Source organism: Prunus mume, linkage group LG6, assembly GCF_029339155.1.
Source record: "Prunus mume cultivar Tortuosa linkage group LG6, ASM2933915v1, whole genome shotgun sequence".
NCBI classification, from domain to species: Eukaryota; Viridiplantae; Streptophyta; class Magnoliopsida; order Rosales; family Rosaceae; genus Prunus; species Prunus mume.
Window position 1 is genome coordinate 6,048,863 of NC_142703.1, and position 25,470 is coordinate 6,074,332.

Genomic DNA, 25,470 nt, shown 5'->3' on the forward strand with positions numbered 1-25,470 from the left:
AGGCATCTCCAAGCATAAATTTTCTTTTAAATTAGGTGCGGGGGTGTGGTTTTGGACTCATCAAATGTTACGTTCATCCAAGTAATGATTTAATGAAATTCAAAAATAGTTTCTCAAATTTAATTTTGGTTCCAAACTAATGGTGTCATGAATTTGAGCTTCATATCATCAACCAACCTTATTTGCACACATTTTTTAAAAGAAATTATGAACTTGACATAATCATGGTTCTATAAATACAAAGTATAAAGTTAATTATGGTTATGTTAATAGACACATATCAAGTGTTGAGAATGATGTTGATGGTACACCTTGGGTTAAAGTGGCCAGTAATTTAATTTATTTTCATAAGTCTTAAAATTCTGGATTCGGTGTAGATGTAGAAGTGTTTTCCTTTGAAACACGCTAACACACTACCGTTCGATAAACCTTGTTGCAGACACAACAAACGTCATCCTTCACCGTTCGATCCCACAAACAGAATTAGGATTTGTGTTTCTGAGGATTCAATTAGGTTTGACGGCGAATTGCAATCGAATTTATCCAAACCACGCTTGTTTCGGCGTCGTAAAAGGAAGAAAGGTTTCAGGGGAGAGGCCGTGGCGGCTAACTACGCGTCGGGCCGCCAAGATGACGTAATCATCAAGCGAGACTTCACCGAACCACAACCACAAGAGGCGAACCCATTGAAGAAGCTCCGAAGAAGTTCACATCCCTGTTCGTCGAGCTCAACAAGAACGACGACAACTATGGCGATCGCGACAAGCAGGCCAAAGCTTCTCCAAGAGCTCAAGACCTTCGAGATTCCGCTCCTCAAGAGCAAAATCGAAAAGGGAATTGACATAAGTAGGAATGTGAGGCGATCAGGAAAATGATAGCTACGCAACCGCCTCGGTCCGAAACGCTCAAAATCATATCCGATTTGGAGAAAGAGATTGCCGCTGGACGCCGAGAACACGGTAAGTTTGAGGATGCCGAGCTCAAAGAAGCAGCTTGCTCTGTTGTTGCATGTGGTATGCAGCTGTTAAATTCCCCAATTTTCGATTATGTTACCCGCTAAGCAGAGAACCCTTTTGAAATTAGATTTAACTAGCAAAAGGTGCCCGCGCGATGCTGCGGGTTTTAAAATTGCGTGAAATGTGTATAAAGCGATGAAAATAGGCAGGGAACATCTCAACTACCCAATTGCCAAAACACTCAAAGGATTTACCAACATGTTCAAATATTGTAATCATCTAAACCTATCATTACAACAACAAATTAACACCAACCAATTGTCAATTGATGCCATTAGCTAATTCCTATGCTCTATTCACAAAACTTAAAACAATTAATTGAAATTTCAGCCTAGAAACTCACCCCTTGCTTAACAGAACTGAAAACACCAACCAAACTGCTCTATCCAAAGCAAAGAAAGACCACCTGCAAAATATCAAAAGAAAACATGATTTTTTTAAAAAGAAGAAAAAGAAAAAACAGAAAAATCGGGGAAGAAATTAGCTTGAGTATTTTATGCATGCACAATCTTTTCATTAAACCAAAAAATTAGCTTGAGCAAAATCTGTATGGAAAGAAACCACAGGGAAAATGTATGTAATTGAGTTCCTTACCTCTCCAACATTAAATATAAATCTTTGCTTGTCAAAGAATAGCAACACTGAAGGAGATGTATCTATGATCCATTCCAAGTCCCTAGTAGCTGCAAAGAGTAGAAGCATGGCCAAATTATTAGCCCATGAAAAGGAAAAAAAACAATATAACCAAACTCTGCATTCTGAAATTAGGATATACAAACTTTTTTAGTTTTCAATAAGTCTCCATTCAATGCAAAAATCAACAAAAATCCGCTTGGTAAATCAAACCCACAAACAAAAAAACCTATGAATTTTAACTTTTCTGAATTCTTTCTCGTCATCTCTAATGTCCACAAACAGAATTCCAATTTAGAAGTCAGATTTTCAAATCCCACATATTTCCTAAAACAATCTTCTTCAAGTCAACTATGCTAAAACATTGCAATCAGTTCCTAGAATCACACTCCCAAATTTTCTTTCCCCTACCAAAACAAAAATTATCAAATTCAAATCCCCAGTCCCATAAACCAGTATAAGAACGAATTTGAATTAAAACCCTGTAGTAAAAGAACGAACATGTCTTTAAACATAACTACCCAAATAGTAGCATATCCTGCTTACCAAAACAGAGCTATCCTAAACCCTGTAACAAAAGAACCAGCATATCCAAATACCGATTTTGAGGGTTTACCAACTAATTTTTAATAATCAAACAGAAAACCTTACCAAAAGCAATCATATAGTATTTTAATAACTAAATTGTTTCACCTGGTTTCATCAAAATAATAACACAATCAAATCAATTTCAGTATTTGGATAACATTTGCAAATCAATAACATAGATCCACTATGAGGAAAAATTAGGAATTTGGACTTTTAGGGCAGCAAATTAAAACAGGTCTTATAGTTTAATAAAATAAGATCCAAGATATTAGTAACAAAAAAAAAATGAAAAAGAAGAGCAACAAAAATTGAATGGAAAGATGAAGCAAAATTTACTTACAGATCAGTGAGAGAGAGAGACCGAAACATAGAAAAAGCTGGAGTTCAATCTTAAGAAGAAGACCAACGCTCGCCACTCCTATAAAGTCAAAGCCTCCAGATAACAATTGATAACAAACTTAGAACAATTGTGATAATTTATAATTAAATAGGTATGAGAGAATTAAGCCAAAACACTCAACCTTTAATAGCCTCAAATCAATGGGTGTTTATTCTATTGCTACAAATTTGGAAACTGGTAGGTGTTAGTGCAAACAAATCGGAAAATTTAGTGAAGACAATGGCTATTATTACAGAATTAAGGCCACAAAATCAACTGCACAAACCACAATTTAAATACGCCACATTCTACGAATGTGGTGGACAAAAGTATAATGTCATTGCCACAAATTATTAAATACCTATAACAGAATGAATCCAAAAGACCCAGCCTTTAATAGAATCAAACCAAATACCCATAACAGAATCAAACCATGTGCAAGTTTGTTGTACAAAAGAATAGATTATCTCTAGACACCTATGGTCAAAACTGATACTATATTCCCATTTATAGGCTATGTTAATTTAATGGAGAAGCTATAAAACCAGAAATAACCTATAAACACCTATAGGTTATAGAACCCTAATCAACTTACTGATAGCATCAAGGGAAGCCAAGAGGACCTGTCCGGGAACCATGGCAAAGAATGCATTCCCTGCTTGGGATTTAACCAAACGTCCCATCACTGATCAAATCGTAATACCAACCCCATCAAGCATAGATTTGCCAAGCTTTGATGCCATTTTTGACAACTACTATCACTGAATTAGCAAAATAAAGTAGAAAGAACTGATAAGAAAAAATAAATTTAATGTGTTAAACTTATAACCATAAAAACTTAAAAAGAAATTCATATAGTCCTCAGGGGAACCTTTCAAATTGATTCAGTATGAAATCTAACATTAAAAAATCATAAAATAAACCTAACCTCCAACATAAAATACCCATTTCATATGAGATTTCCTTCCCTGTTTCTGCTTCATGTCACCTATATACCAAAGAAAAGATATCAAGAGAAATATCATTTTAAGGTATAAAAATAAACCATAACTATGAAGGAAGAAACACATTCATTGTCCACATCTCAATTCATTATAAGGTATAAAAATAAACCACAACTAATCCTAAAATTAAGGATTTAAAGTAACAAATTTACAATAAAGATTTTTTAAAAAAGTTCAAACTTAAAATGGAACCAAGTGAAAGAAGAGAAAACTACCAAAGGCTATGGAGCATAAAGCATTTAAGTTTTTGAGAAGAATGTGCAGAGAAATCGGGTGTAAAAGAAGGTGTGGATATGCTGATAGGTTTTCATAATATTCCAGAGGATGCCTATGACGCAACCTCCTTCACATCTGCCACCAAAGCCAAACATCAAATACAAAATACGATTCAAATTATCGAAACAAAATTAGAAAAAAGCGAAATAAATGTGATAAAAGAGTGACGCTTTGGGGTCAAAGGTGGAGCCCTTTGGCAACAAATTGGATTTTGCCAGGAGGAGAGTTGAGAAGGAACCACTTCCCCACCCCAAAAAAACATTGACTACATTAGACACTAACAAATAATCAAAATGGGTACAAATTTATTAATTGGAAAAAAATAAAGTATAAACGGCAAAGAGAACAAACCTCATTAATGGCAAGCACTTGGCCATTGCTCTTCTTGACCTTCTTCAGCTTCCTCATGAAATACCTAATCTAAACAAATCAATCAACAATATTAAGTTTAACCAAAAATTCACCAATGAACATTTGGGAAGGCTAAGGATTATTCCAGAACTTGGACTTGGCGTGAACCTCATTTGTGGCCCAGAGCTTCATTTGGTAAATCTTGGGGTGCTCATTAGATGCCATAGGGAGCTTTCTCCCAACAACCTGGTACTGGTGGAACTGCAACACAAAAAAGACACCATTAATTGCAGCTTTACCATTTGACATGCCCTAAGAGAAATATATCACACAAAAACAAATACCAAATTAAATGGAACCTAAGAAACTGTGAAGATAATTTCTAGATATTTGTTCACCAAATTTCATACAACAATCCTCCACTTAAACTGACTGTTCACAACAATACTAAGAATTTGTAGGCATATTACATATGCAATATTTGGCTAATCCATTTCACCAGCAACCATATATTTAACTAAATAAACTATGTCGAAAACCAAATGGGTATTCTTCCAGAATAAAACCAACCTTCTTGAAGCATACCCATCTAAGTTATAAGAACCCCTTAGCATCCCAATACCCTAACATGGAAAAAAGAAGCATAATTTAGAATTCTGTAACAGAAATTGTCTCATTAAATTAAACAGAAATAAAAAACAGCGAATTTAAGGCTGAGATGTAATCGACTTATTGAAAGAAAAAAAATTGAGGGTGAGAGAACGATTGACAAACCTCTTTGCTAGTCCAAATGCGGAACCCTACTTCGTTTTTTCTTGCAACACCTTCAAAGTCACTCAACATTCTGTGCTGTTCTACAAAAGATATTTACGAACACAGAACGTCATAAAATACCTTTATTGTAAATTTGTTCAACACAAAAAATCCAGAACCAAAATATTTGAAGAAATTCTATTAAAAGAAAAATAACTGAAATTAAAGAGAGGGAGAGAGAACATTGTATCCCTCAACTTCTGTACATATACACTGGCTCTGTCCCACAACATCAGCAAGGGCAATGGCAAGCCTTTATTCACGCACAAACAGTCACCTGCCATTACCAATTCAAAAGCCTGTTCAATCCCATCACAGGGGAGAAATACAATCAAAATTAATAAAAGGGAAAGAAATTGAAATACAGTGGAGGCGATTAAAAGATGCAAACCTTGTTTCTATTTCAAAGTCCACGAATAGATGTAAGTGCACCATTTTGTTGTAGTCCTGCAATGCACAGAGTCATCAGCTTCACCCAAGCAACTCCGCATGCCAATTCAAATCTACCATGAACCAATCCATAAGCCCAAACATAGAACCCAATTATATGATAAACCATCACACAAAAGGCTTAATTTTGGTCCAAAAGGGCAATTCGAGGATATGGTTCTTACTTGAAATGCTTTGTTGAGGTTGCAAAATCACCTTTTTCCTCATGCTCAAACCATTCAATAACCAAAAAACAATGAAAGGAAATTTTCATTGTAATGCTAAGCACATGTATGAAAGAACAAAGGCACCAACTTTTCAATCCAACATAATTATAGAACAAAGACTCAAACTTTTTCCTTTATGTCCTTGAGTTTCCACAGAAACCCAAGTGATTTCAATAAAAAGTACTAATGTTATTAAGTGGGTGACCTCAAATGCTCTTATAAGCATAATTATTGAACTCCTACCCACAAAACAACAGTAAAATGTTTTAAAAGATGACATTTTCTGTTTTTTTCTTGCATTTTCTAAGCAAACAAACAGAGAGTAAGTAGGTTTCTACATATTTTATACAGTGTAAAATCAGATTTTTTGTTTGAATGATCTTATATTGAACCAACCATCTCTACCTTCCAGCTAAGAGACTGGTCGATTAGTTCAGAATATCAGCTCCTAATCATATTTTCTTTTAGATGCAAACAGATATTAAGCTCCTAGGGTTCATTATCCACATGCTCAAATAGAGAGAGACAGAGAGATCTTGACTGCTTAATAATTTTTTGGGCAAGAATCAAAGGATTGAACAGCACGCTCAGAAACCCATCAGCAAGCCATTAATCCGTTAAAAAGTAAAGGGATGCAAACCTGAAGAGAAAAGATGGAAGAACTTGCATATCGAAAATCTCTCAGACGAACGTTGCACAGAGGATGAAAGATGGTTGAACCAACGAATGAGCAGATGAGATGAGATGAAGACCAAACGAACGGCGAGATTCGCAAGGCGCTAGCCCAAATGGAAATCTACGGCCCCAAAGGAATCCCGAAGATCGAAGCCGTGCATTCCATGGCTGCCCCCAACCAGCCCAACCAAGCTGGTTCGAAGCGGACGATCGCTCGTGGAAACGAAACAGTGGGGAGAGTTAGCATCCAAAGAGAGAAGGGCAAAAAAGGAACATAAGGAAAATTTCAGTAAAGGGCAAAATCGGCACTTCACTATTCCTAAGCTACGCCTAGGAACAAGTGAATTCCTGAACTCGCTTTAGTATATATATAACTAGTAAAGGTGCGCGATGTCATGGTTTTAAAACTATCTGAAATGTGTATAAAGTTATGAAAATATATAGCAAGTTTAAGTTAGAAAATAAAAACTAATAACATGTTTTATATGTTGCTTGTTATCTTAAAATATTGATCATATTTTATTAAACCAAGCAGCAATCAAAATATCAACAGTTGAGCTGCTCTTTGTTCAAGAGAGTTCGGACATGTCTTTACATATATGCTACTGGTTGGGGAAGGGGATTTTTGTACCTTGATGTCTGTTGAAAAGGAATCTATCTCTTGTTGGCTCTACTGTAGAAGTGGTTTCTATTGAATGAAGGCAATAACGATTATCACAGAATTAAGTTAAAAAATCAATACATGACAAACAACAATTTAGATACATCAAGCATTCTATTAATATGATGGACAAAGATCTAAGCTCAGTTTATTTAATTAATTGATAACAAATTTAGAACTGTGACAATTTATTAAATAGGCAAAAAAATCAATTGCATAAACCATAATTTAAATATGCCAAGCATTGTACGAATCTGGTGGACAAAAGTATAATTTCAGTCATTGCACAAATTATTAAATACCTATAACATAACGAAACCAAAAGATCCAAACTTTAATAAATGAAACCAAATACCCATATCAGAATCAAACCTTGCGCAAGTTTGTTGTACAGAAGCATAGAAAATCTATAGATACCTATGGTCAAAACTGATACATATATTGCCATTTATAGACTAAGTTCATCCAATGAGGAAGTAAGCTGATATAGTTCAAAAATAAACTGTATTGCCATTTATGTCACAACATCTACAAATCTTAGTAGAATAACACTTGGTTCCACTTGAAATTTGTAGCAGAATACTTACAACTCAATAGAATAACACTTGGTTCCACTTGAAATTTGTAGCACAATACCTACAACTCAAGAAATATAAAATGATGTGATTAGCCTATATGGTAGATTGCAGAATTAATGATAAGAATTGATCAATAAGACTTGTGTTAACTGTGAGAAATTAATGTTCAAGCAAATACATATATAGGTTAAAATCAAGTTTGTAACAAATTATTAAAAATGGTATAATAGCAGTTGGCTATGACCAAATTTAAAAGAAAATTCCTAAAAAAAGGATGAAATACCAAACTTTCATTCAAATCAAGAAACACAAATAAAACATTTTGGACAGAAATTTAACTACTTTGAGCATAATATTCTGGGACAATAAGTGAACAAAAAGTTTCAAACAAAAACAGGAAAAAGAAAAGAAAAAAACCTTTTCAATCTTGTCTAGCCTGCAAAGAACCTCTTTTACTCACAGCCTCTTCTTGATTCTCTTGTACACTGTTAACATCTGCAAAAACTGAAAAGCCACAAAAAGAAAATAAATGAAAATCACCACAACCTCAACTAAAAACACCAAATGAACTAATGTTTTCTAATGAACACATTGTAGTCCATAAAACCCAAGAAAAATGTCAAATTATGACCAAATAAATCCTGCATATTTTCCTGCTGACAGAATAGTAGGAAACAAAACAATCACTTTACCTATGGAAGCATTTTGTGGAAGGCATTGAAATGAATGGGATCTAAATCACATGGAGTTCTATCAATATCAAATAGCACTGCTTCAAGTGGAGCAAGTCCAAAGAGGGAACTTTTGCTGGTTCCAGAGACACATCATAAAAGGAAAAAAAAAAGGCAATGAGGCATTAGTATAATAAAAGAATGAAACCAAAAAAATACAAATGTAACATTTGCACCACCTGTTTCTCTGTAACTGATCTTTCATCTTCTCATTGCTCAATTCGTACGCAACATGATATAATACCAAACATATATATAGTTTTGAATAGTTGCAATAATTTATTTAACTACTTTAGGCAAATATTCGGGGAGAATAAGTGAACAAAAAGGGTCGTACAAAAATAGGAAAAATAAAATAAAATAAAAACCATTTTCAACCTTGTCTAGCCTTCAAAGAACCGCCTTCTACTCACAGCCTCCTCTTGACGCTCTCATACACTACTATCATCTTGCAAAACCTGAAAATCCACAAAATGAAATTGATCACAATCTCAGCTAAAAACATCAAATGAACACATTGTACTCCATCGTTAAACCCAATAAAAAGCCTACATAATGCGTAACTGCCATTTCTTAATATGGGCTCTCCATATACATATATTTCACAAATTTAAGCAAGAGAAAAGAACTGTAAATCTGTTTAAAACTGAAATGAAAAGAAAACAAATCATCATCCCTGCATATAAGAATAAGAAAAGAAACAGTGCAACAAAAATATGGAAAAATATTTAATCCCATAAGCATAAACTCAATTTAGTTTACCAAAATTAATGCATGCATACATTATTTTGGAGCAAAGATGTCTTGAATATTGATTTTCTTTTCTAAAGAGAAACGATATATTGAAAAGGTGGATAAGGCATCCGCAACCAAACAGACAAAACACAGAAACAACCCAAAAAGGTCAAAAGAAAGAAAAAGAAAAGAAGCGCCATCAACAATTACTCATTTATGAACAGAGATTGCAAAAAATCAAACTTGTTTTCTATTTTTTCTAAGCAAATCAGTTGAAAACAAAATATCAGAAGCAGGATTGGTCCTTGAGCACCAATAGACTTGAAAATCAAATATGAAAAGCAACATTGGTCCCTGAGCACGCTTTTATGCGTCAGTTTTTGGTTGATTAGTTCATTAGCTTTAATATATCAACTTTTGGTCAAGACTAACTATTTTCTTTTTTAACATCATTCATTATAATTGATTAATGAATTAGTACAATTGTTTTTACGATTCATTATAATTGATTAATGGATATGTCTGGTTCATAACCATAATGAAATTTTTAATAGAACACATACGCAGTTCTTCAATTCAATCAAAAATCAATCCTACCACATATCCAAATCATAATTTCAATGAAAAAACAACTCTATACACATACCATTCTCCTATGTTTTTCCCTCTCCATCAGTCATCAACATCATTAGAAGTCATCATAGTAAGAAAAGAACACATAGACTGTCTGATGTTGACAAAGATGCTCTCTTTCCTTTCCAAATCAAATCCACTATTACAAAATCAATAAACACATTATGTACAATCTGAACCCAACATTACTCACACACCCATTCAATAATAAGAATCAAAAAGATTGAAAAAGGGAAAAAATTGTGGGGAAATGAGAGAAAAACACCTGTTGAATCCAAGGATAATAATGACTCAATTTGCTCATTTTTCCTTTGAATAAAAATTAAAAATATTGAAAAAGGGAAAAAAATTGTGGGGAAATGAGAGAAAAACACCTGTTGAATCCAAGCATAATAATGACTCAATTTGCTCAATTTTCCTTTGAATTCCAAACAGGCCCTGTAAATCACTTGAGGATTCGCAATTCAAGGACAAACAAACAAATGGTTAGTAAGTATGCATGCGTAATCAAATAGTCACAAATACAAATCAAAATATAAAATAGAAAATTAATTACTCTGTTTTTTCTGAATCATCAAAATTAAATTAGGGAGTTTCACTAAAAAACCCAAAATAGAGGTTGAAATTATAAAAAAACCCAACACCCAAAACACTTTATAAACACACCCAAAATTCATCATTACACACACTCAAAACCCATTTATAAACACACCCAAAAAGTTGACTTTGGGGTTGATTTTGGGTGTGTTTCTATGTTTAAATAGTGCTTGGGTTTTTTTATAAATACATGTCTAGGATTGGGTTTATTTATAAATTTGTAAATTAAGGGATTACTCTGTTTTTTTCTTGTACCCTAACCCTAAACCCAACCTCATTTTCAATCTGTTAGATCAAAGCACAGAAAAACATTGTTTGAGAGAGAGAGATGGACCTGGAGTCCTGGAGCTTGCTGTGGACTTCTTTTTGACGCCGAGAACGATGGTGTCGGTGCCACGTACGCCGACGGCGGCGTTACCCGTGCGCAGCTTTTAGATAGAGATTGATTTTCGAATCAAAAGAGAAGAAGGCAAGGAAACAGGTGAACAATGGAAGCGGATGGAAAGAAGAAGGCAACGAAGGGGGCAAACGATGGAAACGAAAACTAAAGGCTTGGGCAGATGGTTCTGCAAAAACGTCGAACATTCCAGATGTAGGCATCGAAGGAGACGGGGGGCAAAACGGGAAAGAGATGAAACTAATTAATTAGGGACAAAACCGTGATTTCACTGTTCTGATGAGAAAAATGAGTGTGCAAACAGTAAAAAGAGAGGGACACAAACGTCACTTCACTATTGCTAAGCTACAGTCTAGGAACAGTGAATTCATGAACTCAGTTTTAGTATATATATAATTTCGTTGTATTTGACGTTTTTGCAGGTGGATGAGTTGCAGAACACCACAGAGGAAGAGCAGAAGAGTTTGATTGAGGAGAAAGAGCACAAACACGGATTAGACTATACAATGCATCTCTTGGTTTTGCAGTTGTAAGATTGTGTTTTTCATGAATGGGTTTCTATCTATGCATGCATGATCTCTCTTGATTTACAGAAACAGGAATGTAAGAGTAGTGCTCTACAGTTGCAATATGTCAGCGATATTCTTAATTTTGTTCAACTTGTAGATTTTTTTGCATACTGCTTCACCAAGTTCACAAGATGGGTAGAACTTTGCCAGAACTTCTATCTGGATCAGTTTCAATGTAGCTAATTGTATAAACCTAATGCTTGTGTACATTGCATTTGAGTGTAATATTACAGTTTGCATCCAGATAAATATTGAGAAGTCGGAAATGCAATACTTTTTTTTTTGGGTAGTGTCAAATAAACAGTTGTATTTGTGTTTGCTTTACAAAGAGAAGGGTATAACTATTGATCACCAGAGAGGGCAGTGGGGAGACTAAACGTTTGCTAAACAAGTCTTCCTCCATGGTAGATTTGGTTTCCCTGTTCCTCTACATTGAGTTGAGAGAGTATGTATATGATGTCAAAGAATCTGTTATAACTCTTTCAATGTGTCAGAGTGTGTTAAGTTACTTAGTATGTATATATATCAAGAGGATTGCATCATCTAAAAGGTTGTCAAACTATGATGCATGAAACTTATAAGAGGAATAAGCTCTAAATTCTGAAAGGAGTGTAAACTTATGTTTTATGCTTGATGGCTTTGATTAGTCAATCCGTGCGAGTACTTACTTTCCTTGTGGAGTTTATCCCTCTTGAGTGTTTTGGTCATGAAGCCTAGCTAACCTATTCAACAAGATTATAGTGATTTTGATATCCTAATTTCATCATACCATATCAAAGATTTATTCCTCATATCAGACATATATAAGAGGACCACCTTGATTAATCCAAAACACTAGCTTACTTAATTTTAAAAAAATCAGTTTGGGAAACTGTTTAATGTAACTTTATGCAATGTTAAATCAAACATCAAAAGAAATAAATATCATCAAAATTTGAAATATGAAAAAAAGTGAAATCATGCGATTTGGGGATTGGATTCTTAAAGACATTGCAATTTGTGGGGGGTTTTCGTTTTCTGGATTTTTTTTATTTTTATGTTTTTGCTATGATAAGAACAGGGTGAGGGAACAAAAAATGTTAGTTTGATCATTTTTACACTATTTTGTTCCACTTTTGAGCCTTATTTTCATGTTTTTGTTGTTGTTTTTTATTTTCTCAAAAAATAAAATATTTGAATTCTGTGTTTTGGTCCGAGAACGTTTTATGAATTAATTTTTGTTGTTGTTGAAAATTGAAGACTATTGAGCACGATTTCAAAATTGTGCTTTTGCGGAAGCTGGAAAAACTTCTAATCAACTTGTCAAAATAAAAGCACGTGTAGAGACATTTAAAATGTTGGTGCACTGTGGCTATTGATAATAAACACAAATATTTGTGCCTTTAAGCTCAAAGAGCACAAAAACAAATAGTGTCTTATGAGCAATTTTTTTTTAGTGATATGGAGTGAGGGGGAATTGAACTTAAAATCTTGGATGTGGGGATTAATACTCTTAAATAAGATAAAATGGTCAACGAGGCTGAGCCCAGTGAAAAGGGACATAATGTTTCAAATTTCATTTTGCTTCCAAACTAATGGTTTCATGAACATGAGCTTAATATCATCAACCAACCATATTTGTACAGATTTTGAAAGAAATTATGTTTTATTTTTTATTTTTGATATAAACGCCTAGTGGAAATGGACTTGATTTTGCAAACCAATGGTCTCAAGTTTGAACCTTGACACGTTGACAGTGTTTGTGTGAAAAACCCTCCTTCCCCAATATCGCTTTTAATATAAAATAAAATAAAAGACAAAATGATATAATGATTGTCCTTAACATATATATATATATATATATATACACACACACACACCCACACCCACATAGATATAATTTGCATATTTGGTTTTTTTCTTCTTAAGACTTATTCTCAACCAATGGATTTAAATGAGATGATCCAAAGCAGAATCTGGCAGAGGCAATAAAAGATCCCGAGGAAAATAGGAAGAAAATTTTTCAATATCACTTAGATATAGGATCATTCACGTGTTAAAAGGAAATTCCCAAAAAAATATACACATGGGAAGAAATAAACGAAGAATGGAGGAGGACATGAACTGTACGCAATTTTAAAGTCAAAATATTGAAAACAAAGTGTAAAAACTCCAAGTTTATTTGACCCAAAAGGGGATTGACGAATGTTAATCAAACCCAGTTGGGCAAAGCTTATAATTTGCGTCTTGTTCTGAAGGCTCTTTTTAACTCCTTTACCAGAAGACCCCAAAGGAAGGTTGTTGTGCATTTGTAAAGAGAAAAAAAAGTCTTTTAAAAAATTAGAAAATGAAAAACATAGAAATGAAAAAAAGAGTGTTGTTAAATGAACCCTAAAATTAATTGAGTAAAGTGTACTTATTAAAATTACATTTGTTTTACAATTCAATATATCCTCTTTGGTCATTTTATATTAGGGTAAATTAGTAATTCAATGAATAGTTTGAAACCACCCAAAATAAAAATAAATTTTTTTGGTCTTAATCATATCCAAAATAAAGATCATGGATTTAGAAGCTTGGTAAGTTTAAATAGTGTGGAGGTAGGAATAACAATGAGGTGAATCAAGGGAGTCATCCTTATCCCTGTTAAGTTTTTTCCCATTCCTGCCTTCATGCTAGTAATATTCGAATTGGCGATTTCCCATTACGTCCCATTACAAAAATACTAATAGAAAATAATATTAAATGAGGAAAAAAGTTATAAACTGTTGGTGGGAGTCATCCTACACAGCTAGAAGTCACTTAACATTGTATTCATATGAAATATTTCTATTATCATCAGAAAAGAGAGGCTGCAAATTTCTATTATCATCCCAACTCTCCAAGCATTGAACAAACCAATGAAAACAGGATATGAGAAAGGAATTAAAGTTGTATGCTAGTGCTAGACTTTAATCTTAACAAAGTCTTCTCTGATGTATACTTCCCCTACTCCTTGAGTTTAACATATTATTTATTTAAGGACGGTGAGTTGTGATTAAGGAAATTTAAAATTATTTAAATCAATATGCTAAACGACACTAACACAAAATTAATCAAACTTATCAAGTCATCAGCCTTTCAAATAAACAAAAGAATGTCATGGCACCATTTTCTCCAACTCCAACTACTTCCTCTGTCTTCTTCTCTAATTATCATCTTCTTTTGCATTAGTTAATGACAAGGGCATCTTTTCCTCGCAACTCACCATGATGAAACATTGCTGAAGTCTTTGTCGTTGCCTCCCTGAAACCTCTCTCTGTGTTGATTTTTCTTTTCCATATTTCAATTGGTGCCATTGAACTACCATCTTTCTAATCATTCTAGTTCCGCGATCCGGTGCTGAGAAAAGATTCCTTGGAACCACTTTCCAATGGCATTGAGCAGCCAAAGGGCCTTCACTTCAGCTACTTCAGTTTGTCCATGGAAATACCAAGTGTTTTTGAGTTTCAGGGGTGAAGACACTCGCAGGGGTTTTACAGACTATTTATACAAACAGTTGGACTGGCGAGGAATTAGAACTTTCAGGGATGATCCAGATCTTCAAAGAGGGACAGATATCAATCCGGAGCTCCTCACCACGATTGAACAATCAAGGTTTGCAATCATAGTTCTTTCAACAAACTATGCTTCTTCAAGTTGGTGTTTGTGTGAACTAACCCATATTGTTCAGTCCATGAAAGAGAAGGAGAGAATTTTCCCAATCTTTTATGATGTGGATCCCTCTGATGTACGGCATCAACGGGGGAGTTTTGGGACAGCCCTCGTTGACCATGAAAGGAATTGTGGGGAAGACAGAGAAGAGGTGCTTGAGTGGAGAAATGCTTTAAAAAAAGTTGCTAATCTCGCTGGGTGGAATTCAAAGGATTATAGGTAAGCATGAAGCAACAACTGACACATAGCTAATAAGCCTTGACTAAAAAATATCGCGTTTCAGAATTTGTCATGCACTTTATTTATGACATATTCAACAACTGACACATATTCATCTGATGATTTTTTCTTCTTCTGTTTCTAGGTATGATACAGAGCTTATCAAAAATATTGTTGATGCAGTGTGGGATAAAGTGCATCCCACATTTTCATTGTTAGATTCCTCAGAGTCAGAGATATTGGTTCGGACTTGATATTAAACTAAAGGAAATAGATCTCCATTTAGATACAAACGCAAATGATGTGCGCTTTGTTGGGATATGGGGGATGGGCGGAATGGGTAAGACAACCCTTGCTAGATTAGTTTATGAGACAATTTCTCATAATTTTGAAGGTAGCAGCTTTCTTGCAAATGTCAGAGAGGTTTGTGCAACACATGGTCCAGTTCCTTTACAGAAACAGCTTCTTTCCAATATCTTGAGGGAAAAAAATATACAAGTTTATGATGCTTATAGTGGATTTACTATGATAAAGAGGTGTCTATGTAATAAAAAGGTTCTTCTCGTTCTTGATGATGTAGATCAATCAGACCAACTGGAAATGTTGATAAGAGAAAAAGACTGCTTTGGTTTGGGAAGTAGAATCATCATTACAACTAGAAATGAACGCTTGTTAGTCGAACATGGGATAGAGAAAGTATATAAGGTCAGGGGATTAACCCAAGACGAAGCTCTTTATCTCTTTAGTAGGAAGGCCTTCAGAAAAGATGACCTCGAAGAAGATTATCTAGAACTGTCTAAAAATTTCATAAACTACGCAGGAGGTCTTCCATTAGCTCTTAAAACTTTGGGGTCTTTTTTGTATAAAAGAAGTCGAGATGAATGGAAGAGTGCACTAGATAAACTGAAGCAAGCTCCTGACAGGAAAATTTTTGAAATTTTGAAAATAAGCTATGATGGACTAGAGGAGATGCAGCAGAAAATTTTTCTTGATGTTGCATGTTTCCATAAGTTTTATGACAAGGAAGAAGTGATTGAAATGCTAGACAGTTGTGGTTTTGTTGGCACTCGTATTGTGATACATGTTCTTATTGAGAAATCTCTCTTGTCTATTTCAAACACGCGTCTGTCCATTCATGATTTGATACAAGAAATGGCATGGGAGATTGTTCGTCAACAGTCTTTTGACGAGCCAGGTGGTCGCAGTCGCTTGTGGCTTCACAGTGACATCGTTCATGTACTCACGAACAATACGGTAAGAAGTTGCGCAAAAAATAAAATACCAAAGCCTTGTATAACATACTATAATTCCATTAAACATGATAAGAGAGACTTGATTATGACATTAACTTTTCTTTTATTCCTATTTACAAGGGAACGGAAGCCATTGAAGGCATAGTCCTATGCTTGCGTGAATTTGAAGCGGCACACTGGAATCCTGAAGCATTCACTAAGATGTGTAAACTAAAGTTGCTCAAGATAAATAATTTGAGCCTTTCTTTGGGCCCAAAGTATCTTCCCAATTCCTTAAGGTTTCTGGAGTGGAGTTGGTATCCCTCCAAATGTCTGCCACCAAGTTTTCAACCTGTTGAACTTGCTGAACTTCGTCTGCAGCATAGCAAAATTGATCACCTTTGGAATGGAATAAAGGTAGACCTTTTTTTTTAGAGCCATTTCTTTTCAATTTCAATAAATTGTAAGGTTCTTGGAAGTTAATTAATTTAATCTACCATTTTCATGTTTTGTACAGTACATGGTGAAGTTGAAATCTGTTGATCTTAGTTACTCCGAGAACTTGACAAGGACCCCAGATTTCACAGGTACTGAGAATCTTGAGAGGCTGGCTTTTGAAGGTTGTACTAATCTTGTTAAGATTCATCCATCCATTGCCTCTCTCAAAAGACTAAGAATTTTGAATTTTAAAAACTGTAAAGGCATTAAGAGTCTCCCAAGTGAAGTAGAACTGGAATCTCTTGAAACATTTGATCTTTCTGGGTGCTCAAAAGTTAAAAAGATTCCAGAATTTGTGGGAGAAATGAAGAATTTTTCGAAGCTTTCTTTAAGCTTCACTGCTGTTGAGCAAATGCCTTCATCAATGATACCTTTGATCCTGAGTTTGAAGGAGATTGATATGAGTGGAATTTCTATGAGAGATGCGTCATCCGCTCTGGTTCCAGTGAAAAATATCGAACTGCCTAGATCATGGCATTCTTTCTTCAGCTTTGGCTTATTTCCAAGAAAGAATCCCCACCCTGTGAGTCTGGTGTTAGCTTCCTTAAAAGATTTACGCTTTTTGAAGAGTCTAAATCTGAGGGACTGCAATCTTTATGAAGGAGCAATACCTGAAGATATTGGTTTATTGTCCTCTTTAGAAGAATTAAATCTTGATGGAAACCATTTTGTTAGCCTTCCTGCAAGCATCAGTGGGCTTTCTAAGCTTAGCAGGTTCAAATTGAAGAATTGCAAATGGCTTCAAAAATTGCCAAGCCTTTCATCAAGCAGAGGACGAAACTTTGGTCTAGACACGGGTAATTGTACTTCCTTGAAAATATTCCCAGATCCACCACCGATGTGCAATGGTGTAAGTTATATGTCGATTAGTTCTTTCAATTGCTTCAGTTTGATTGACCATCAAGGTTCCAGTTCCATAATATTTTTAATGCTGAAGAAATTCCTTCAGGTACTTATCCCTCTCTCCCTCCTGACCTCTTTAGTTGTGTAGTACTATTTATATCCTTCCTTTGGTGCAGGAAATTCCTCGTTCTTTTAGTTTCTTCAGTGTTGTAATTCCTGGAAGTGAAATTCCTGAGTGGTTCAATAATCAAAATGTGGGAGACTCTGTAATTGAGACACTACCTTCGGCTTCTAATAGCAAGTGGGTGGGGTTTGCTTTTTGTGCTCTATTTTCACCTGCTCAAGAAATTTCAGCTACTGCTACGAGACATTATTTAATCGATTTTCGTTGCCTTTATGATTTAAACAACCTTGCGGGCCCGGTTTATGTTATGGGCACAGACGATGTAGTGTTGTCCGATCACCTTTGGTTGATCCTCCTGTCTAGGCAACATTTCTTTAAGGAACCAAGCGGAAGAAGTGGGACCTATTGGAGGGAGAAATGCTGCGATCATAAGATTCGGTTTCATTTCGAAGCAAGATCTGGTCTAGGAGAGAAGACATGGGTGAAGGTGAAGAAGTGTGGAGTCCGCGCAGTGTACGAACAAGACACGGAAGAGCTCAACCGAACAATGAAACAATATTCCAACAGAAAGAATTCTTTTTATGAGGACGTTACAGATTGTGATTTTGACAAATCAGACAAGGTACAAGGTGCCATCACTAAGCGAACACGTGAACAGTACTGTAATGAGACAGGACCAAGCGGTATTGGTAGCTTTGGCAAAGAATCACTCTGCAAAAGAATGAAAGAAGACTAACTGTCCAGTGCCTCAAAGGAAGAGTTGAAAGGTTGGTATTGCTAAACTCTTCCCATATTATCATTTAATTCATGGTTTCGCTTCAGTTTTTATCCTATTAGGTTGGACGAGAATACTTCTCCTGTTACGTTATATTTAAATTCAATTGAAATGCATATATGCAGGATGCGTTGTATTAGTGTAGTCTTGTAAATCTTGTTTTGTTGTACCAATCACTCTGGAAGTAGAACAAGTTTTGACAGTCTTTCAGCTTTTTACAATCAGATCCAAATTTTGTTGGGGAGGAGAGTTCCGTCATCCGGAAGCCTAACGGGCGCATTTTACCGACTGAAGCATTTAAACATGGTTGGGAGACATCTATTTATGCTTAAATGGTTTGTTGCTTAGGCTAAATTCCACATGTGCCGTATAAATTCAGTAGGTTAATTAGTGAAGCTCTTTTTGAGAGATTGACACTAACTGGGCGTGCACAAGTCAATCAACTCCAAAATGACCTGTGCTGTAATTCCACTACTTCATTTTTCCTTATGCTAAAAGCTTTTATTTGTTTTTTTTTTTCAGGCATCTATTATAACCCTTTCAAATGACTCATCAAATGTTACATTCATCCAAATAGTGACTTAATGAAATTCAAAAATAGTTTCTCAAATTTAATGTTGCTTCCAAACTATTGGTGTCACGAACTTGAGCTTAATATCATTAACCAACCTTATTCAAAGAAATTATGTTTATATTTATATTTTTATCTTTTGATATAAGCATATGAACTTGAGCTTAATATCATTAACCAAACTTGGATGCATGGATTAATACTCTTAAATAAGACAAAATGGTCAACGTGGTCTAGACCAGCGGAAAGGGCCTTGACTTTGTTGACCAATGGTCTAAGTTTTGAACTCCTATGACACATTGACAGTGTGTGTGAAAATCCTCCACCCCCAATATCGCTTGAATGGAAAAAAGTCTATAAGGATGCTCCTACATATATATAATTTACATATTTGGTTTTCTTTTTTGTCTTCTTAAGACTTATTGTCAACCATTGGGTTTAAATTGGCCAAAATTGTAATCATACTTAGTATATATTTGTACCCTAAAAATAAAAATCCACAAAGACTATCCCCGTGGACGGAAATTTCCCAATTACTATCCCCTTCTTAACTAAAGCCACAAAGACCTCAACCCGTGGACAATCCCAATAGAAGGGCCCTCCCTTTTCTCTTCCATTGTTTGTTTGAGTTATTTATTTATTTATTGGTCTTAATTTATTTTATTTTATTTTCATAACTCTTAAAATTCTGGATCCAATGTAGGTTGAAACACACTATTAAGAGCATCTACAATGGGAGGGTGTATAAGGGGGTGTATATTTATAAGGGGGTGTATGTTAAATATACACCCTTTGTCGCCGGAATCATCTCCAATGGGAATACGTAAATGGTTGTAAAAATACACCCCCACCATGAAGATGTAAAATTAGATGCACATTTGCATCTTTTTTTTCACATTCTTTGTAGGCGGGACCCACAAGAGAAAAAGGGAAAGAGAAGGATTGAAATTCAAAATGAAAGGCCTAGATTTCATGCAATTTGCATTGCACTTACAATGGCCCAGATTTCTACATAGATATTTTTATGTTAGTTTGTAGGTAAAATCATATGTTCTCCAAATTTAAATTGTTTTAGGTCCATTTATTTGGAAAAATAAAATAAATCTAACACGCACAAAATTAATTTTAAAAAGTTAAAACATACAAAAAAAAAAACACACACACACACACACAAAAAAGAATTATCACAAACAAATCGAATATGCATCTTTCGATTTACATCGTTTCCCATTTGAGCAAAAAACGTATTTACACCCCCTGGAGGTGTAAGGGTGATTTTATTGGCACCCCATTATTTGCTCTTTACACCCCATACTAATTTTAAATATGAATAACCTATTTTACCCTTGTACATAATTACCGTTAAGGATAAACAAAAATTTAAAATTAAAATTAAAATTGCTCACCACACCCCACATATGTTCATGCAACCCTAGTTTTGACTTTTTTCTCAAACGATCATGTTCCTAAACCCTAGATTTATACATTTATACTAGTGAAAAAATATATTGTCTTTATTTATGAAGGGTGAGATTGAAGTTAGAGAGGCTTTGAATGATGTACGAGTTTATTTTTTGGCGTTTTGCAAGTTTAGTATTTCATAATGGTCACTGGTTGCGTTCAGACATCGACCGATCGTGATGTAAATTCGATGGGATGCCACCAAACGTCGCAATATTTTCGGTTGGGCTTGACCAGTCATGGACTTAATATTTTCGGTGGAGATCCACCGTAAGATGGAAGATAGTTCAGCGGTTCAATACCGAACTTGTACTTGCGTTTTAGTGGCATCCAACTGAAATTTATTTATATTTTTAGTAACTTATTGCCGACCACAAATTTAATCCAAGCTATTTTGATCTTACTCCCATTGAAGGAACAAAAACAAGGTGACACCCCTACTGAAGGCAACAATGTGGGAACAAAATGTGTAATGGACTGTAGTGATCAATTCACAACTTATTCGGCAATTATCTTTCTGAAATCCTTTTTAGTATCATTAATGTGGCATTAATGTTTCAAATTTTATGTTTAAATAATATGAGTTTTATGTGTAGATATTCAATGGTAGAGATGCATTACTTAGATGGGCTCGTGAACAAGGGAAAATGAATAATATTGTCATTGTAATTAAAAGGTCTGATTATGGAGGTGAGGGCAAGAGGAGACCTCGTGTAATACTTGCTTATGAGAGGAACGGTAACTATAAGTGCTAGTTTGGCATTGCTTATTTGAGGTGATAAGTGACTTTTTAAAAATTTTAAGAAGCCCAACCTGTTTGGTAAACTGTGAGAAAATCACTTATTGTTAAAAATTGCTGTGAGAGAAAGCTATAAGGGAAAGCAGCTAATGAGGTGCTTTCATTTTCTAATTATGCAGGAATCGGTTTCGAAGAGGCGTTGGGTTTAATGATTATGGGTAAAATCAATACCAACAACACTTTTAACAAAAATTTACCAAACGTCAAATTGCTTTCTCTCACAGCAAATCTGACAGCAATTATTTTTGAGCACATCAATGCCAAACTGGCCCTAAGTCCTGCAAGTCTAGTGAGACAACTGATATAAGGTCGGATGCAAATAGTGATATGAAAAAATGTGCTAGGGACACTGGTACCAAGAAATGTGGTGCCCATTTTTGTTAAAAGGTGTCAATATTGGTGATGGGGATGATTGGAAGTTGGAGGTGGTTTGTGAAGTACACAACCATCCTATTTCAAAGTATCTTCAAGGTCATTCATTTGTGGGGCGACTTTCTAAAGAGGAGAATGCCTTGTTGGTGGACATGTCTAAGAGTTTGGTGAAACCCAGAGATATTTTGGTCACCATTAAAGATAGAGATGCAATGAATGTTTCAACTATGAAGACAATACACAATGCCAGGATTTGAAATAGAACCAAAAAATTTGCTGGGAGAACCCAAATGCAACAATTGCTTACTAAGTTATCCGAACACAATTATATTGAGTGGCATAGAACATCTAGTGATATTGTAACTGACCTGTTTTGGACACACCCCATTAATATTGATATTTTGCGTGCATTTCCACATGTACTTATCATGGATTGCACCTATAAGACTAATAGGTATCGTTTCCCACTATTGCAAATTGTGGGGGTGACATCTACTAATATGACATTCTTTGTTGCGTATGTGTATATGAATGCAGAGAAGACAACTACACATGGGCGTTGATTGCATTGAGGAGTTTTTTGGATGATAATTGTCTTCCTGAGGTTATTGTCACCGATCGAGAGTTAGCACTCATGAATTCTATTACATCTATATTTTCGAAAGTACGACATTTATTATGTAGATGGCATATTAACAAAGGAGTTTGGCAAACTGTGAGAAGTTATTTAGGACCCTCAAACAATGGAAGCAATTTAATGAGGACTGGAATACTTTGGTTGGTTCAGAAACGGAGGAGGAATATTGGCATTGTTTGCGACAGACTGAGTCTAAGTTCAGTGAATTTCAAAAAGCTCTTGAATACGTACATGAAAATTGGTTAAATCCATTTAAGGATTGGTTCAAAAAGCTCTTGAATAATTATATTTAATTTTTTTTCAACTCTTGGGCTCTAGTTGCTTCCTTGGGAGTTGTTCCTCTTTTATTTTCTTTTTTTCTTTTAGCCATTTCTTAAGTTCGATTTTTTTTTTCAACACCTAGGTGGGTTTAAAGTGTTTTGGGAATTCTAAGTCAATCAATTTAACTACAAATGTTATTGTGATTATGCAAGAATTTTTGGCTACGTGTATAGGTGGTGGCTTCTTTATAGGTGATTGTTGGCTACTGTATTAATTCAACATGCCCTTGCAGCTCATCATTGGAGAAGTTCCATGAGTTCTAATACAAACTTCATAATTAATTAAAACAACAAAAGTTCCATGAGTTCTAATACAAACATGCAATAACTAATCAAAACAACAAAAGCTCCATGAGTTCTAATAAACACATGCTAGCAAGTCAATTAACCATGATGACGTTGATATGTCATGATCAGGGACAACAACACCATGCATGTGTTCATACACCCATGCCTCCAGCAAAGTCATGTACCAAGCAATCTGCTTCACCTTAAACCTCGAAGCTTGGCCTAATTGTCTATACAACCATGCTAAGCACCCAGAACCCCATGAATAACCAACAACACTATCAAGGTTTCTAAGTAGTCTAAGGTACACAATTTGGACTCTCGTGCCAGTCTTGTCAACAAACAAAGTGCAACCCAATAGATATAGCAAATATGCTCTGGCCGAATACATGATGTACTCATTTGAATCATGTGTCTGAAACATTGGAGAATCGCACTTGTAACCATGACAAACTCACATACTCATCACTGTATTTGTGCAATTGTTCAGTAGCCTCTTCATCAGTCACTCCTAAGTACTTAACTAACAACTCAAAATTTGTGTCGTTATCATCTCCAAAAGGAGCAACAGCTGCACCAGACACAGGAATGCCTAAAATAGATGACACATCATCCAATGTGATGGTCATTTCACCAAAAGGCATATGAAAGGTGTTCGGTTCAGGATGCCACCTCTCAACAAATGTAGATACCACAATCTTATCAACATTCCGATAAGAACACCTAATAAGTTGCTCTAATTCTAGACCTCTGAATGTACCCTTTGAATATATCATGACCTGACTCCCCTAGCACGATATTGTCCGCTTTGGGCCCTCTCTGCCCTCACGGTTTTGTTTTTGGGAGCTCATGAGCAACTTCCCAGTGGGTCACCCATCCTAGGATTGCTCTGGCTCCCAACTCGCTTAACTCGGAGTTCCTAGGACTCCGAAGCCAATGAGCTCCCAAAAAGCCTCGTGCTAGGAAGAGAAGTGCCCACACATTTAAAGCACTTCACCTTTCCCTCCCCGAGCGATGTGTGATTGCTTACCGTTCTTGTTTCCCCAAGACACGGGTATTACAGAATATACCATTATTTGGATTACCCTACCAATTCCACTCACGAAGGGTAGATGTCTTCGACATGCACCTAAGGGGCTCACGTTCCAGTTAAACCAAACAAAAAAATATTAAGGTTAATTACCATGAACCATACTTATATTCTACCTTCTATTGTCACAGTAAAACGACTTACCTGGTTATTCCAAATTGCAGCTGCTATGTGAGTTTTAAAACTCGTAAGTAAAGATGGATCAATGGGACCTACTCGAGATGGCTCAGTAGGCTCGGCATGTACCTCAACATTACTATCCTGAGTAGCAGCTACATCTTCAACCTCTGCGTCAACATTACTATCATGAGTAGGAACTACATCTTCAACCTCTGTAGTATCCTCAATGTGATATTGGGGAGCCGCTCTCTGTCTCCTCGTTGAGGCCTTGAGACGCTGTCTATTTGGTCGGGATGATGAAGCTTCAGTAGTACCTCTACGAGTCCTTTTCATATCTAATAATAAAAAATATTAAGTACACACTCAAGAACGATTACATAATCACCAAAACGAAATAAATTCGTGGGCTATCAAAAAAGAACACATATTCGTGGAGTACCACAAAACCGAAGAAATTCGATGGAGTCCTCAAAATAGAAAGATTCGGTGGACTACCATCAAACAAGGTAATTTGGTGGTAACCCACCGAAAGTAAAATAAATTTTCGTACAACTCAGGTTCAAATTCGTGGACTACTACTGAATCAATGTAACTATTTCGGTGGTAATCCACCGAAACTAGAATCCAGTTTCGTAAAACCAGGTTCGAACTACCCACAATGTTGAAATCAAAATCAAAATCAAAATCAGACTTTGGCTTTTCAAAAGTGAAATCAAACGTAGGCTTAATCAACACTTAGAAACGTAAATATAGAAATCAAATTTGAAATCAAACCTTGAATAAGGATTTGTGAAAACTTGACCTTCAATGGCTTTCGGGTTTGCAGAGATGGAGATGGGTGTGATGGCTCTGTTTCGGAGATGGGTTCGGGTTTGCTGGGTTGTGCAATGGGGTTCAGTGGTTTGGAGAGATGGGGGTTCGGTGGTGAGCAAAGATGGTTCTGCGATAGCAAAGGGATGGGTTCTTCGATGGTTCTGCACTGGAGGCGATGGCAAAGGGATGGATTCTTTGATGGTTCTGCGATAGAGGTTGTTGTAAATCTGATGAGGTGTGTGATGAGGTGTGTCTGCAAGAGGAGAGAATTTTCGATGGGGTGGGGCTGGATATCAAATGGGGTGGGGTTTGATTTCAGATGGGGTGTGTTTGAAAGGGAAGGG

At 35.5% G+C, this 25,470-nt stretch overlaps 2 protein-coding genes, 2 long non-coding RNA genes and 2 pseudogenes across 37 annotated transcripts; 3 read left to right on the forward strand and 3 right to left on the reverse strand.

The window, feature by feature from the left end:
* The first annotated feature begins 64 nt into the window (after window positions 1-64).
* On the forward strand, window positions 65-11,288 carry LOC148915947 (THO complex subunit 7A pseudogene; annotated as a pseudogene).
* Window positions 1,159-1,686, reverse strand: LOC148915948 (uncharacterized). The gene is made up of 2 exons (XR_016128358.1): window positions 1,611-1,686; window positions 1,159-1,422 (listed from the first exon to the last, which is right to left on the reverse strand). It is a non-coding gene; the product is annotated as an uncharacterized LOC148915948 (long non-coding RNA).
* Window positions 1,704-6,601, reverse strand: LOC103341484 (large ribosomal subunit protein eL20-like). Of its 33 annotated transcripts, none has more exons than XR_016128345.1 (10): window positions 6,357-6,601; window positions 5,452-5,507; window positions 5,244-5,359; window positions 5,022-5,096; window positions 4,818-4,870; window positions 4,416-4,508; window positions 4,248-4,311; window positions 3,836-3,971; window positions 3,545-3,604; window positions 1,704-3,377 (listed from the first exon to the last, which is right to left on the reverse strand). XR_016128345.1 is itself a non-coding variant. In XM_089055579.1 (7 exons), the coding sequence occupies exons 4-7, from the start codon at window positions 5,088-5,090 to the stop codon at window positions 4,009-4,011; spliced, it is 396 nt and encodes a 131-aa protein (XP_088911705.1). In that variant the 5' UTR covers window positions 5,091-5,096; window positions 5,244-5,337; window positions 5,452-5,507; window positions 6,357-6,601; the 3' UTR covers window positions 3,978-4,008. The 33 variants fall into 33 exon arrangements, 10 of the variants coding, with proteins under 10 accessions (XP_088911712.1, XP_088911705.1, XP_088911706.1 ...); XR_016128346.1 differs by having other exon boundaries at window positions 5,022-5,101; XR_016128344.1 differs by having other exon boundaries at window positions 5,022-5,359.
* On the reverse strand, window positions 8,029-9,051 carry LOC107881424 (uncharacterized). The gene is made up of 3 exons (XR_001678044.2): window positions 8,740-9,051; window positions 8,323-8,437; window positions 8,029-8,134 (listed from the first exon to the last, which is right to left on the reverse strand). It is a non-coding gene; the product is annotated as an uncharacterized LOC107881424 (long non-coding RNA).
* Window positions 11,289-14,384: 3,096 nt separating the features above from the next.
* Window positions 14,385-19,173, forward strand: LOC103341859 (TMV resistance protein N-like; annotated as a pseudogene). Its single transcript, XR_016128331.1, has 5 exons — window positions 14,385-15,183; window positions 15,329-16,437; window positions 16,557-16,832; window positions 16,933-18,647; window positions 18,881-19,173. The product of XR_016128331.1 is annotated as a TMV resistance protein N-like (transcript).
* A 1,753-nt stretch (window positions 19,174-20,926) lies between these two features.
* LOC103341929 (uncharacterized) lies at window positions 20,927-22,115 on the forward strand. Its single transcript, XM_089055024.1, has 3 exons — window positions 20,927-20,980; window positions 21,284-21,425; window positions 21,874-22,115. The coding sequence occupies exons 1-3, from the start codon at window positions 20,927-20,929 to the stop codon at window positions 22,113-22,115; spliced, it is 438 nt and encodes a 145-aa protein (XP_088911150.1).
* Window positions 22,116-25,470: the final 3,355 nt, after the last annotated feature.